The sequence below is a fragment of the Gopherus flavomarginatus genome, chromosome 13 (genome assembly GCF_025201925.1).
Source record: "Gopherus flavomarginatus isolate rGopFla2 chromosome 13, rGopFla2.mat.asm, whole genome shotgun sequence".
In the NCBI taxonomy this organism is placed as follows: Eukaryota; Metazoa; Chordata; order Testudines; family Testudinidae; genus Gopherus; species Gopherus flavomarginatus.
In genome coordinates, this window is record NC_066629.1 from 15404110 (window position 1) to 15417365 (window position 13256).

The following is a 13256-nucleotide window of genomic DNA, read 5'->3' on the forward strand; positions in this document are numbered from 1 at the left end:
AATTCCTTCTTGGTGACTCTTGCCCACATGCTCAGGGTTTAGCTGATTGCCATATTTGGGGTCGGGAAGGAATTTTCCTCCAGGGCGGATTGGCAGGTGCCCTGGAGGTTTTTCGCCTTCCCCTGCAGCGTGGGGCACGGGTCACTTGCTGGTGGTTTCTCTGCAGCTTGAGGTCTTCAAACCATTTTTGAGGATTTCAATAACTCGGTCCTGGGATAGGGGTTCTTATAAAATTGGATGGGTGGGGTTCTGTGGCCTGCCTTGTGCAGGAGGTCAGACTAGATGATCAGATTGGTCCCTTCTGACCTATGAGTCTATGAGTCTATGCTGTTCATGAGCAGACACAAGCACTGGAGAGCTGCTGTGATGGTACCTCCCCATCTGTTCTCCAAGACTCCCACCGCTTATCACTGAACTCTAGGATTCTGAAACCAGAACATTTAAATGAGCATGTGCTGGGATTCATCAAATACAATGCAGTCATACCGTAGCTTCTGGATATTTGACGCAATTCCCGACAGGCGGTATATTCCATCCACAATGCCGTGTTTCTCAATGAATTCAGTGCAGCTCTTGAGGACCTGGGGGACTAAAAAGAAAAAAGGGCTAGTGTTTAGTTGACCATGTTACTGAGGGCCTGTGATCATGTCAGATCTCATAAGCTAAGTACAGATGGGCTGCTTCCCTAGTTGCTACTTGGATCGGAAACCAAGGAGGTGTACGATTTATTCTTACACAAGATGCCAACTCTTATCAATTTGCCATGTGACACAGATTGTGAGTAGGTCATGTGGCAAATACCCTTACATCAAGTAATATATGCCATCTGCCAGGAACACTGTTGAACTTGGATGCCCTATTCCCCCTCCCCACCCCATCCACTCTGCTGCTGTTCTGCTTCACATCAGGCACAGAAGCAGATGAACAACCTGGGCAAGGAAAGGAGCAGACACTTTCGGTAGTTCCCTAGAAATAAACAGATGCATCTCAGACTAATGTACCATGAAACATAGGACAGTCTGCAATCTGATGTTTTACCTTCTATATTCACAGTATCTCAAGCTGCTTTCCAGAGACTGTTGGGCAAACGAAGCCCCTTCTACCCCACAGAGCCCTGGAAATAAAAGCCTTCTTTACAGAGCAAGGCATTGACCAGAACTGGTTACCTCCTGCTCAAACCTGCAAGTGCCTTGGGATCTTCACCCTCCGTTGAAGGGCAACCTAGAGGAGTGGTTCTCAACCTTTCCAGTCTCCTTTTCTGGAAGCTCATTTGTCTCGTGTACCCTCAAGTTTCACCTCACTTAAAAACTACTTGCTTACAAAATCAGACAAAAATACAAAAGTGTCCCAGCACGCTGTTACTGAACAATTGCTTCCTTTCTCATTTCTACCATATAACTATAAAATAAATCAATTGGAATATAAATATTGTACTTACATTTCAGCGTATAGTATATAGAGCAGTATAAACAAGTCATTGTCTGTATGAAATTTTAGTTTGTACTGACTTTACTAGTGCTTTTCATGTAGCCTGTTGTAAAACTAGGCAAATATCTAGATGAGTTGATGTAACCCCTGGAAGATCTCCATGTACCCCAGGCTGAGAATCCTGACCTAGAACGCTGGCCCGAGCTGCCTAACCAAAGTCCTGTGTCACAGAGAACAAACTTGGCATGCTTTCATGGCTTTGCGCTCCTGGGGAGCATTGTATGCAAGTCATAATTAGACTGCAGGACCAGCCTGTTCTGACAATTTGGGTTGTTGGTTTTTTCCTTCCCTAACTTGATGCAAAGAGTGGGATATAGTCATAGCAATACATTTACTGCACTGGTTTATTCACCATACCAAGAGATTGGATAGTGCTGTTAGAGTCAGCATGGGGCAAAAACACAAAATCAAAATACTATGGGCCCATCCACACCAGAAATCCACTGGATCAGGCTACATGTTCATCTCCTGTCCTGGCTACCACATTGAGCCATCCTGTAGCAGAGATGGGATGCTGAACATATACTGACCTGTGCTAAAGCTCTGGATGCAGCATGGCTTGGAGATGTGCTCGAAAACACATGGTTAATTGTGTCCCTTGACAGAACTGTAGTTCAGTATAACATGGTTTCACTTATAACGCGTTAAGATTTTTTGGCTCCCAAGGACAGCGTTAAATTGAGGTAGAGGTGTACTAAAGCTGCCTACCAAAAGTCTGACAATAGAGAGGCAGCTGGTGTCCTGAGACTACTCCCCATCACGATGACTAGTACTGTCTCATTGAGTGCGTGGGCTCCTGTTGTCTGTCATATGCATCTGTCTCTTGCCTTATACTTATTGTGAGCACTTTGGGGCAGGGACCATCTGTTTGTACAGCACCTAGCACCATGAGGCCCTGATCCATGACAGGAGCTCCCGGGCGTCACCATAATTCAAATAAATAATAAGAAAAGCTTAACAATGTGCACTGTTGTTTTTATTCCCTTTCTGGGCAATATCATGTCCAACCTCTGGATACCACGTAATTCCCCTTCAGGGAAACAACTCAAAGAAACAACCACCTCACCTGCACTTCAGGGTTCTAGAGTTAATTGATAATTGCTCCATTTAAACATTCACATCCTGTGAGGCCCTGAGCAACTTGTGTATCTCCTGTTCCTGGATCAGGCATCCCATTCCCACCTCTCCCTCCCTTTGCCAGCCCCAAGTGACTGACATTCCAGGCATTGAACCGCAGAAGCCTGAGAATGTGGAAGCATTACCAAAGGAGACCCCAGCATGTTTTATCACTGGGGTGACTCAAGGAATTTTACAGCATCTCTCCTTGGGCTTTTATTTTATTTACTCATTGACTAAAAAGGTTAATTCTTCCCCTCATTTTCAAGGGTGTTTTAATTCATCTTGAAATCAGACCCTTTACAATCCTGTACCCTCGCTTTGTTTTCCTCTTTTAATCTTTCATAACCTTAGCAGCCGTCTTTTTGTTGTTGCTGGGTGTTGGTTTTTTTGTGTGCATTACCGGAATCTGAATTATTTGTTCAGCCTGGGGAATGAGACCTCCCACTGAGTCCCCCTGCAGCAATGTCATTTTTACAGAATTTCAGCAATCAGTGAACTACTGCACAAGCCAGGGTTGGCTGGTTAACAGACCATATCGCATAGAACTGCAGCTGCTCAGCTGAATTCCACACAGAGCGAGTGATCATTTAACTTTTTACAGTCACTCGAACAGGAACAATGAATATCAATTGAACAGTTGTACATACTGTAGCAAACCTTCTAAACAAACGCTGTCAAACTATGGATGTCATTAAGTTCCAATACTCTTTAAGAAGCTTAGCAAAAAGCAATTAAATGAAGAAGCAAGCCAGTAAGGCAGTGAGATGGGAAGATAATAACTAATAATTTTTCTCCATTAAAAGAATGCCAATATAACCAATGAGTCCCCATAGGAATTCACATACCATTGGTAGAGCCATCCCCAACAGCTGATGAAATACTACAGCTATTTTTACTCTCACTTCCCTCGCCATCTCATTTTTGATACCATAGTGTATGTCTACACTGCAATTAAGACACCCAACAGGTAGCTCGTGCCAGCTGACTCACCTCTAACTATGGCATACTGCACGTACTTTGTGTGTTTTTCACTGAAGCTGGCTGAAATTTTTGGAAGACACAGAATTTTTAAAAATCATCAAAAAAACCAAACTCACTCTCACAAAATTGTTACCATTTTGCAACCAGCCCTGCTTTTCAGCTCTTTAGCCATTTGAGTTTCAGCAGCCTATTTTTCCTTCTTTAAACCTGCCCTCCCAGCTGTCCTTCCCACCTTATGGCACAATTGCATGGGGATGTTGTGATGCAGTAGGGACTGTCTGTGTGGGGAGTGGGAGAGCAGGGGAGGACTTTAGGAGATGGACGATGCCAGAGCCTGTAACCTGAGCTAGGTAAGGGAGGGGAAAGGTCAACACCTTTGCCCGGGAAGGGGACAAAGGAAGGGAGTGGCAGGAGGGAAGCAGTTTGAGTTTGGGCTTGGGGCTGTGTGGGCGGAATTCAGGGTATCCTAGCTAGGATCCAAGCACCCTGAAAGCCCAGAAGGACTCGGTGGAGGGGTCCTGACTGTGCCTGCAAGCTCTGCTGTAACCTGTGTTCCTGTTGTCCAATAAACCTTCTGTTTTACTGGCTGGCTGAGAGTCACTGTGGGTCCCAGGAAGAGGGGTGCAGGGCCGGACTCCCCCACACTCCGTGACAGATGTGTTTCTATATCAAGGTGAAATTTAAAAGTGTGAATTACTTACTTCCTTTTTATTACCCCATCCATGCCAAGCCAGAAAGTGGCCTTTAGATGACATTTTATAAGCATGCAGCCCCATTCCACCCTCTACTCCTGCACACTCAGATAACTTCTCATCTCCTTCCGCAGTTCACTCCTAAATCCTGAGCCTAACATCCTCCCATGAGCTACCAAAATTTAAAAATAAAAGATCAAGCCACAAACATGGACTTCCTTCAAGATGCTGTAGGGTTTGCAAGAAATGACCCACGTTCAAAATACACATATTACTAAAGAAAGAAGATAAAGTCTAAGTCAACTATCTTGAGCTACACTACTTCCTGGCAATACCTCTCTCTTATCTGACAGAGTGACTTTTGTACTGTAGGTCTTAAGGCAATGGCAAAGCGGGGTTATAAAATATAAATGAGACAGCTACAAGAGCAGAGACACACCTTTGATGCCTAGGAATGGAATCAGCTTCAGGCTGGACTGTCTTGTTGCACCACTTAGGAAAGCACTTAACCACCCATGCTTAAGTTCCACTGACATTTACGGGGCTGAAGCATGTGCTGTATGTGCTTACTTGAAGCCTCAGGCTCTGTCTACACTAGACGGTCGTACCACTTTAACTGTATAGTAATCAGTGCAACCCTCCCCAGCCCTGAGTATGGATGCAGTTATATTGTGGTTTTGTATAGGAAGGGGAATAACTACTAGTATAAGGCAGTTTATACTGGTATAAGTGTGTCCATACTAGGCTTTTATTTGTACAACTATTTTGATTTTTTTTTAAAATCACACCTTTAACAGCAATAGTTATACCAGTAAAACTTTCAAGTGTAGACCAGGCCTTAGTGTTCCATAGACAGGTCCCTAAAACTTACTGCACAAAAAAAAATTAATTAAAGAGAAATAAAATACCATTCTTGACATCTAAACAGAGGAGAAGACATACGAGCTGTTGCTGTACAGCATGAGATATTTCTTCCCGGGTTTTATTCTCCTCGTGGCACTGGTATTTCAAAATGCAAATTAATTACCAAGCCCCTTGTGTCCTCTGCGTAGGTGAGGCATAAGGAATTTCTCTTATCAAGGTTGTTACTTTCAGCCGCTACAAAGGAAGCAAGCTGGAAAGAAATGGAGAGAGTTTTCCTTTTAGCAATTTTAATAGCTTATGTGTCCTTCTCAATTCCCCTTTCATACAGCTCAGAAGATCCCCTCTCAAAGAGCAGTAAAGCCACAGCGGGGCCTCGTCACAATGCTAAGCTGAGCCAAAAGGAGCGCGGGATCCATTGGTTTGGAAGAGGGCAAGGACACAAGTGCCCATCGACTATGGAAACTGGACCGAAATAATTCAAAACTGTTGACCTTCAAAGATGCCAACGCTCACCTTTTTAGTGGTGCCCTTGGAGAGGTGAGTGCACCTGTGCAAGGTGGGGTCCCCACTAATTGTCTGCAGTATGGGTTATCTGGTTATTGCTATCATAGGGTGGAGTTTGCTGCTGGATTCAGCTTCTAGGTTATGATTTCTGTGTCAAGGGCACATAGGGATACAAAGTGATACAGGTGCCCAAAGATGCAGCTAGGCGCTTAGTGGGTTTTACAAAGGTGCTTAAGTGAATCAGGTTCCTAACTCACATTGACTTTCCATGGGAATTAGGCTCCTAACTTGCTTAAATGCGCTTTCACACTCCTATCAATCTAAGGAAGCAAATATATATAACTAAATAAAAATAGGCCACACAAAATATGATTTTTCCCATTTTGAAGATTGGGAAAGTGAAGCAGAGATGTTAAGGAACCTGCCCAAAGATCACAGTCCTTTGTTCAGACCACAAGATCACACCTATGTTTCATGAAACTCTCGTCTCTCTCTCTCTGATCACGTCTACCCTTTAGAATCATTACAGATCATCCCCAAATGACTGCAAGCTGCAACAAATGTGATTTTAGATTTGCATATATCTCTTGTCAACCAGCAGGTTCCAGGATACAAAATATCAGGCCACACACTGAAATCAGCAGTAAAATCTAGCCAAACAGAACAGCAATATAAACAAAGGGGCTGGAAGACAATAGAACCCACAAGAGAAAAAAGCTGAAGTGGGCTGTAAATCCACACCAAACAGCCACACCAAATGACTGCCCCATAATGCACCTTTACAAGTTACTTCCTCCAGTTTACAAAGTGTATGTGGAATTGTCATAAATACCATCTCAAACACATTTACGCAAAACTGTACAAACAAGACAACATTTCTGTAGTGTACCAGGTAAAACGGACAGGAAATGAGTAATAATGGGTCATAAGAGATGGATGGAATAAGTCTGGGCTGATAAATGCATGGTGCAAGTCATAGAATAAATGTGTCCATCACCCTGTGTCCTGATTAATGACTTTTCAGTCTCAGAAAACCCACTTGAAAGCATCCAGGGCAAAAAAAAATTTTATTTTGAACACAAAGAAAAAAGGAGTTGCTGCTTAAACAAATCTATTGATGTTGGTTGCTAAGATTCAAACCTGAAGTGTTTTGGAACTGAACTCCAGGATTTTTACACTTTCACATGATTAGTGTTATTTACTCTTTGTATTACAGTAGCACACACAGCCCCCAATGTGCTGGACACTCTGCAAACATAAAGACAGCTTCTGAAGCGAAGACCTTGCAATCTAAATTCATTCATCTTTAAAATGGCAGTTTCATAGAAAATCTCTAGACTGAAAACAATTAGCCATAAAGGTCAGTTTGTGAGTAAAGATTACACTTGGGCCTCCGTAACATTTCAAAGATACACTGGGCACGTGAATTTCACAGACTGTTCATATTTTTAATATATTTATGCAATTTTTAAAAAGAGAAAGGAAAGAGAAGAAAGACATTTGTGGTTTTACATAGCTTTCTATATTTTTAATTAATTTTTGCCTTATTGCTTATTTGCAGTTTTCCACATTGTTTTCTTATTCTCCAATAAAAGCAAGAAGAGGCAGTGTAAACAGGGCCAATGCAGGTTGCCAGTGTTAGGACCTCAAGGAAGGATTAAGTCAGACTTCAAGTAGGGTTAGATTATTCTAACCCCTAAAGGCAAGGCCCCGAATTGTGGTTTTCCTCAAGCTGGCCAAGATTCAAGGGCAGCCTGCCAGACAACTATTGTAATTAAAAAATATTAACAAAATCAAGGGACTAATGAAATGAACGTGAAGAACCAAAGAGGTGACATATAGGTTGCAAGGTCTGAGCTAAAGGAAAATTGAGAATGGAGCTGGTTTTACTCTGTCCACACAGAACATCCCAGCTGAAATGTTGCCTCCCATGATCCTTTCTTGTTCTAACCTGTTTTACTAACCATATTCTTCCCCGTTGGAAGCCTGCAACAATTTATCACTGAAAATATTATATAAACAATGGGGATCTGGCGAATCATAAGGAAGCTGGGATCCCTGGTGATGATAAACCACCAACGGCACTAGAACAGGTGGTGATGTCATCAGAAACTCCAAGGAGGCAGGAGTGTCTTGGTTTAAAAGTTATTTAAAAGCACAAGGGAACAAAGCCTCCTCTTGGAAGTGAGCGGAGTTGAGAAGGCTTAGAATATGGCAGGCTAAGGACCCTGTCATCAGGGCCTGAAGAAATGCATCCTAGAATACTCAAGGAGTTAATAGAGGAGGTATCTGAGCCTCTAGCTATTATCTTTGGGAAATCATGGGAGATGGGGGAGATTCCAGAAGACTGGAAAAGGGCAAATATAGTGCCCATCTATAAAAAGGGAAATAAAAACAACCCAGGAAACTACAGACCAGTTAGTTTAACTTCTGTGCCAGGGAAGATAATGGAGCAAGTAATTAAAGAAATCATCTGCAAACACTTGGAAGGTGGTAAGGTGATAGGGAATAGCCAGCATGGATTTGTAAAGAACAAATTGTGTCAAACTAATCTGATAGCATTCTTTGATAGGATAACGAGCCTTGTGGATAAGGGAGAAGCGGAGGATGTGATATACCTAGACTTTAGTAAGGCATTTGATACGGTCTCGCATGATATTCTTATAGATAAACTAGGAAAGTACAATTTAGATGGGGCTACTATAAGGTGGATGCATAACTGGCTGGATAACCGTACTCAGAAAGTAGTTATTAATGGCTCCCAATCCTGCTGGAAAGGTATAACAGGTGGGGTTCCGCAGGGGTCTGTTTTGGGACCGGCTCTGTTCAATATCTTCATCAACAACTTAGATGTTGGCATAGAAAGTATGCTTATTAAGTTTGCGGACGATACCAAACTGCTTTGGAGGACAGGGTCAAAATTCAAAATGATCTGGACAAATTGGAGAAATGGTCTGAGGTAAACAGGATGAAGTTCAATAAAGATAAATGCAAAGTGCTCCACTTAGGAAGAAACAATCAGTTTCACACATACAGAATGGGAAAAGACTGTCTAGGAAGGAGTATGGCAGAAAGAGATCTAGGGGTCATAGTGGACCACAAGCTTAACATGAGTCAACAGTGTGATACTGTTGCAAAAAAAGCAAACATGATTCTGGGATGCATTAACAGGTGTGTTGTAAACAAGACACGAGAAGTCATTCTTCTGCTTTACTCTGCCCCGGTTAGGCCTCAACTGGAGTATTGTGTCCAGTTCTGGGCACCGCATTTCAAGAAAGTTGTGGAGAAATTGGAGAGGGTCCAGAGAAGAGCAACAAGAATGATTAAAGGTCTTGAGAACATGACCTATGAAGGAAGGCTGAAACAATTTGGTTTGTTTAGTTTGGAAAAGAGAAGACTGAGGGGGCACATGATAGCAGTTTTCAGGTATCTAAAAGGGTGTCATCAGGAGGAGGGAGAAAACTGGTTCACCTTAGCCTCCAATGATAGAACAAGTAGCAATGGGCTTAAACTGCAGCAAGGGAGATTTAGGTTGGACATTAGGAAAAAGATCCTAACTGTCAGGGTAGTTAAACACTGGAATAGATTGCCTAGGGAAGTTGTGGAATCTCCATCTCCGGAGATATTTAAGAGTAGGTTAGATAAATGTCTATTAAGGATGGTCTAGACAGTATTTGGTCCTGCCGTGAGGGCAGGGGACTGGACTCGATGATCTCTCGAGGTCCCTTCCAGTCCTAGAGTCTATGAGTGGTTCAGGCTGAGACTTTCAAGGCCATACGTTTTGGATATCCAGTTCCAGCTAAAATTAAATCCTCTACGAGATTTTGAAAACTGCAGTCTCCATTTTTAAACCCTGTACATTTCCCTCTCAAAAACTGTTTCAAATAGAAAGAAGACAAATCAGCTGCATCAATATATATTCTCCCTGTTTCATTTTGCAGCAGTAAGGTCAAGGAGAGGTTACTCACTTTGTGCAGTAACTGGAATTCTTTGATGTGTGCGCACCTTGCACCACTGATTGCAGATTTTTGGTAGCTGTGTCCATTCAGCCCATGCCCTACATTGCTCCGTACTGAAGCTATATAGGGCTGTGTGAGCAAACTGCCCTCAGTTCCTTCTCTGCCGCAAAGTCCCACAGAGAAACTCTGAAGCAGTGGGGAAGGAAGGTGGGTAGTGCAGCACCATCTTGAAGAACTCCAGTTACTGCACAAGGTGAGAAACTGCTCCTCCTCCTCCTCCTCCTTCGAGTCATGTCCCTGTTGGTGCTCCACTTCCAGTGACTCCCTAGCAGTATCCCCTTAACAAGGCGGGCGGTTCAGAACAGAGTCCAGCCCTGAAGAGAGGATTGTGTTGCCTATTGCAGCATCTGATTTAGCAGCATGAACCAAAGTGTAATGGCTGGAAAACGTATGTACCAAGGTTCATGTTGCAGCTCTGCAGATTTCTGCAGCTGGAATGTCCTTGAGTAGGGCTACAGACGTAGACTGTGATCTAGTAAAATGTGCAGCCACTCGTAGGGGAGGTTAAGAACTTACCTGGGAGGTAAGAACTCAAAATGATTATCTGGTTGGATATGCACCAATTCCAAAGCTTTATTTTTGCAGTGCAGTGCGAGGGGGAACACACTCTTCCCTAATTGACATAATATGTACAAGCTATGTTGTCCCTCATGAACTTGATTTACTTGTTTTTGATTAGGGAAAGAAGGTGGAGGCCAGCATTTATGACTGCTCTCAGTTCTAGCAGATTGATGTGCAAGCATTGTTCTTGTTGTGACCATTTGCCTTGGGCTGCGTGAGGGCCCAAACGTGCTCTCCATCCCAAGAGAGAAGTGTCCATTGTTATAATGACTTACAGGGATATTCTGGATGAACAGGATTCCTGCACAAACCCAGGAAGTCCTTTCATCAGGTGAGTGACTGACTGTAGGACCCAGCTGAGTACAGAAACCTGTTTGTTGGGCATGTAAACTATCCTCGGCCATGCTTGGAGACATTGATAACCTGATCTTCTGTGTTACAAAAATGCAAGTTGTCATCTTCAGAGCAGACATGGCCTTTCTAGGATTTGAAGACTGAGCAGCATTCTTTGGAAAAGGTTCTTTAGAGCGAGAAACCCATCAGAAGGGAGATAAGCCTTGCCCGTCATCCAATTCAGAAACTCACTCTGACGACTGAGTGGCTAAGACTCTTGACATAATCATCAAAGCTAGTGTTTGGAAGACCCTGGAGGCTGGGATAAAGCAGTCAAGGTAGTAGTCTTCTTTTTATAAAAATCTCAACCACTTAGCTGGCAGTTCAGAAGGTCTACTGAAGGTAGAAAACTGAGTAGGACGGAATCTTTGTGAAGACGAAGAACTGCTGAATTTCCTTTTATTTGCAGGCATATATATATAGATCCCCAAGGATCTAAGTGTAGCCCAAAAGTCCTTTAAGGCATGAAATGAGTTGTCTGCATAGAGCTTGTGGCCATTAAATGGTAAGGACTCAATGGTTGATTGAGCCTCCTAGGGGAAACCAGACTGCTGAAGCCAGGAAGCTCATCTCATTGCTACTGTAGAAACAGACCAGGCTGCACTGTCAGCCACATCAAGTGAAGCCTGCAAAGATGTCTTCATCAAGAGCTGACCTCCTGTATTATGACACTAAACTGATCTTGATCTTCCTGCAATAAATGGCCAATAAAAGCATTATTAAACTTATCATTCAGACAGTCACATTTTGACATCAGTGCCCAATGATTCGTAATCCTGAACTGTAAATGTTACTGAAGAGTAACCAAAAAGGTTCAGTTACTTCTAGTCCTTGTTATATGAAGTATCTTTACGAATATGCCATCTCCCCCTTTTATTAACTGCATCCACAACCAGAGAATTTGGTGCCAAATGTGAAAACAAAAACTTCAGTCTCTGTTTGGGATGCAGTATTTTTTTTTAATTGGAACACTGTCATGTAGGGGTCCTGCTGCTGGAGTTTGGCACATGGTCTTGGCTGGCTCAACAAGAGCGTCATTAATTGGCAGTGCCAGCTGTGCTGAAGCAGAAGTATGCAACATGTCCAGGATGGGAAGCCCGAAATTCCTTCAGAGGAATATGAAGCATGTCCATGATCTACTTCTCCAAAGTCTGGAACTGCCAAAGGTCATCAGCTAATGATGACATTACTGCCTTATCAGGCTATGAAGAAGCAATATTTGTAAAGGGAGCAGCGGGGGTTTGACCTCTTGCTCCTCAAAGGTCTCCTCTACTGATTCGGCATGGAGGGGAGAGATCGAATGTACCGAAGAAGAGGTCTTCAAAGTTCCTTCTGAAACTTATTGGGGCCCTCAAAATTGCTGGCAGTACATTGCCCGTGGGGTCACCTAAGACCAAGGAGGAGGATTTAAGGCATTGGGGGGGGCAGCCATGGCTAGACATTGTTGGTTCTCCCAGGTATTAACAAGAAGGGGTCTTGTATCCTGCCTTCTTTGCATCTGCAAAAGGGAATAACATCTCCTCAAGTAAACTGGAGAGCCTTGAACTGACAGTTCTGAGTCTCAGTCCGAATGCTCCTTCACATAATGTACAGGACACACATAATGACAATCCTTCTTCCCTGTAGAGGCTTGGGAAGTAGTGAATCTCACTACAATATGTGCATTCAGTAACCCTGCAGATCTTGGTTCCAAGAGGTGTCTTGAGGTTGCAAAGGGGGGAGACTCAGGCTCATTCGGGACCATGAGGTCTTTAAGGTACCAGAACTGTGCTACCGGGAAACCAACAGACCTTGGTACAGGCACTGCGGTTGTTCCCGATGTTGCTCTCCGGGGTGCTGATGACGGTATCCACGGTACCACAGATACCAGTAAGGCTATTCTCTTGCTACCGTGGGCTCTGATGGTAGTCATAGTAGTAGTCTTCAGTATTGTGCCCTTTACTGCTGAGGCATGGGACTTAGATTAAGTCACAGAGTGCTTCACAGTACTTGAAATACTTGGAGCCTCAACAGCACTCTTCTTGGGCTTGAGGTCTCCAGTGACTGAATCTTCTTTGAGGAGGAACTTGCTGTTCTGATCCACGGTCTTTGAGTGAGAAGCCCTTGGTACCAAAGGAGCAGTTAGAGGTACATCCTTCATGGAGAGTGTCAGAGACCAGGGTCTCAACACTGCCTTCACCTGAAGCTCTTGGTGACTGTGATCTTGATGCAGACAGGGAACTAATAAAAGTAGTGGGTCCCTGTTTGAGGGGGTTCTGTGCATCCGGATCCAAAGTCAGTTTTAAGGCTTGCTCCTTCATTAATAAAATCTGTATTTAGTTTCCCTCTTTTTCAGGATCTTCTCTTAAAAGAGGTGCAAATCTTGCACTTGCTTGGCATATGCAAGTCTCCAAGCAATGAACACACTGAGAATTCCTATTCCTGTTGCTCAACAGAGGAAGCACTTGTTAAAATCCAGGGAGCTCAGCATCCCAGATACAAGAAAAAAATTGCTTTTGACCCCCACAATAGGAGAAAATTTTTTTATTTTTGTTAAGAAAAAAGAAAACAGGATCAACAGTTCCAACAACTATAAAGTAATAGGAATCTTATAAATTAACTGAAGAACTAGGTCTATATACTATATTCTAACTCT

At 43.2% G+C, this 13256-nt stretch overlaps 1 protein-coding gene and 1 long non-coding RNA gene across 10 annotated transcripts in view; one reads left to right on the forward strand and one right to left on the reverse strand.

Moving 5' to 3' along the window:
- LOC127033697 (uncharacterized) overlaps positions 1-5599 on the forward strand; it is a 112267-nt gene extending 106668 nt beyond the window's left edge. The window contains exon 3 of the long non-coding RNA XR_007769185.1: positions 5473-5599. This is a non-coding gene — a long non-coding RNA (uncharacterized LOC127033697). The remainder of the gene's footprint in view (positions 1-5472) is intronic.
- ARHGAP32 (Rho GTPase activating protein 32) overlaps positions 1-13256 on the reverse strand; it is a 403957-nt gene that overhangs the window by 26593 nt on the left and 364108 nt on the right. For all 9 annotated transcript variants that reach the window (XM_050921524.1, XM_050921528.1, XM_050921525.1 and 6 more), the window contains one exon: positions 487-589. In XM_050921524.1, coding sequence (XP_050777481.1) covers positions 487-589 — 103 coding nt within the window. The remainder of the gene's footprint in view (positions 1-486; positions 590-13256) is intronic.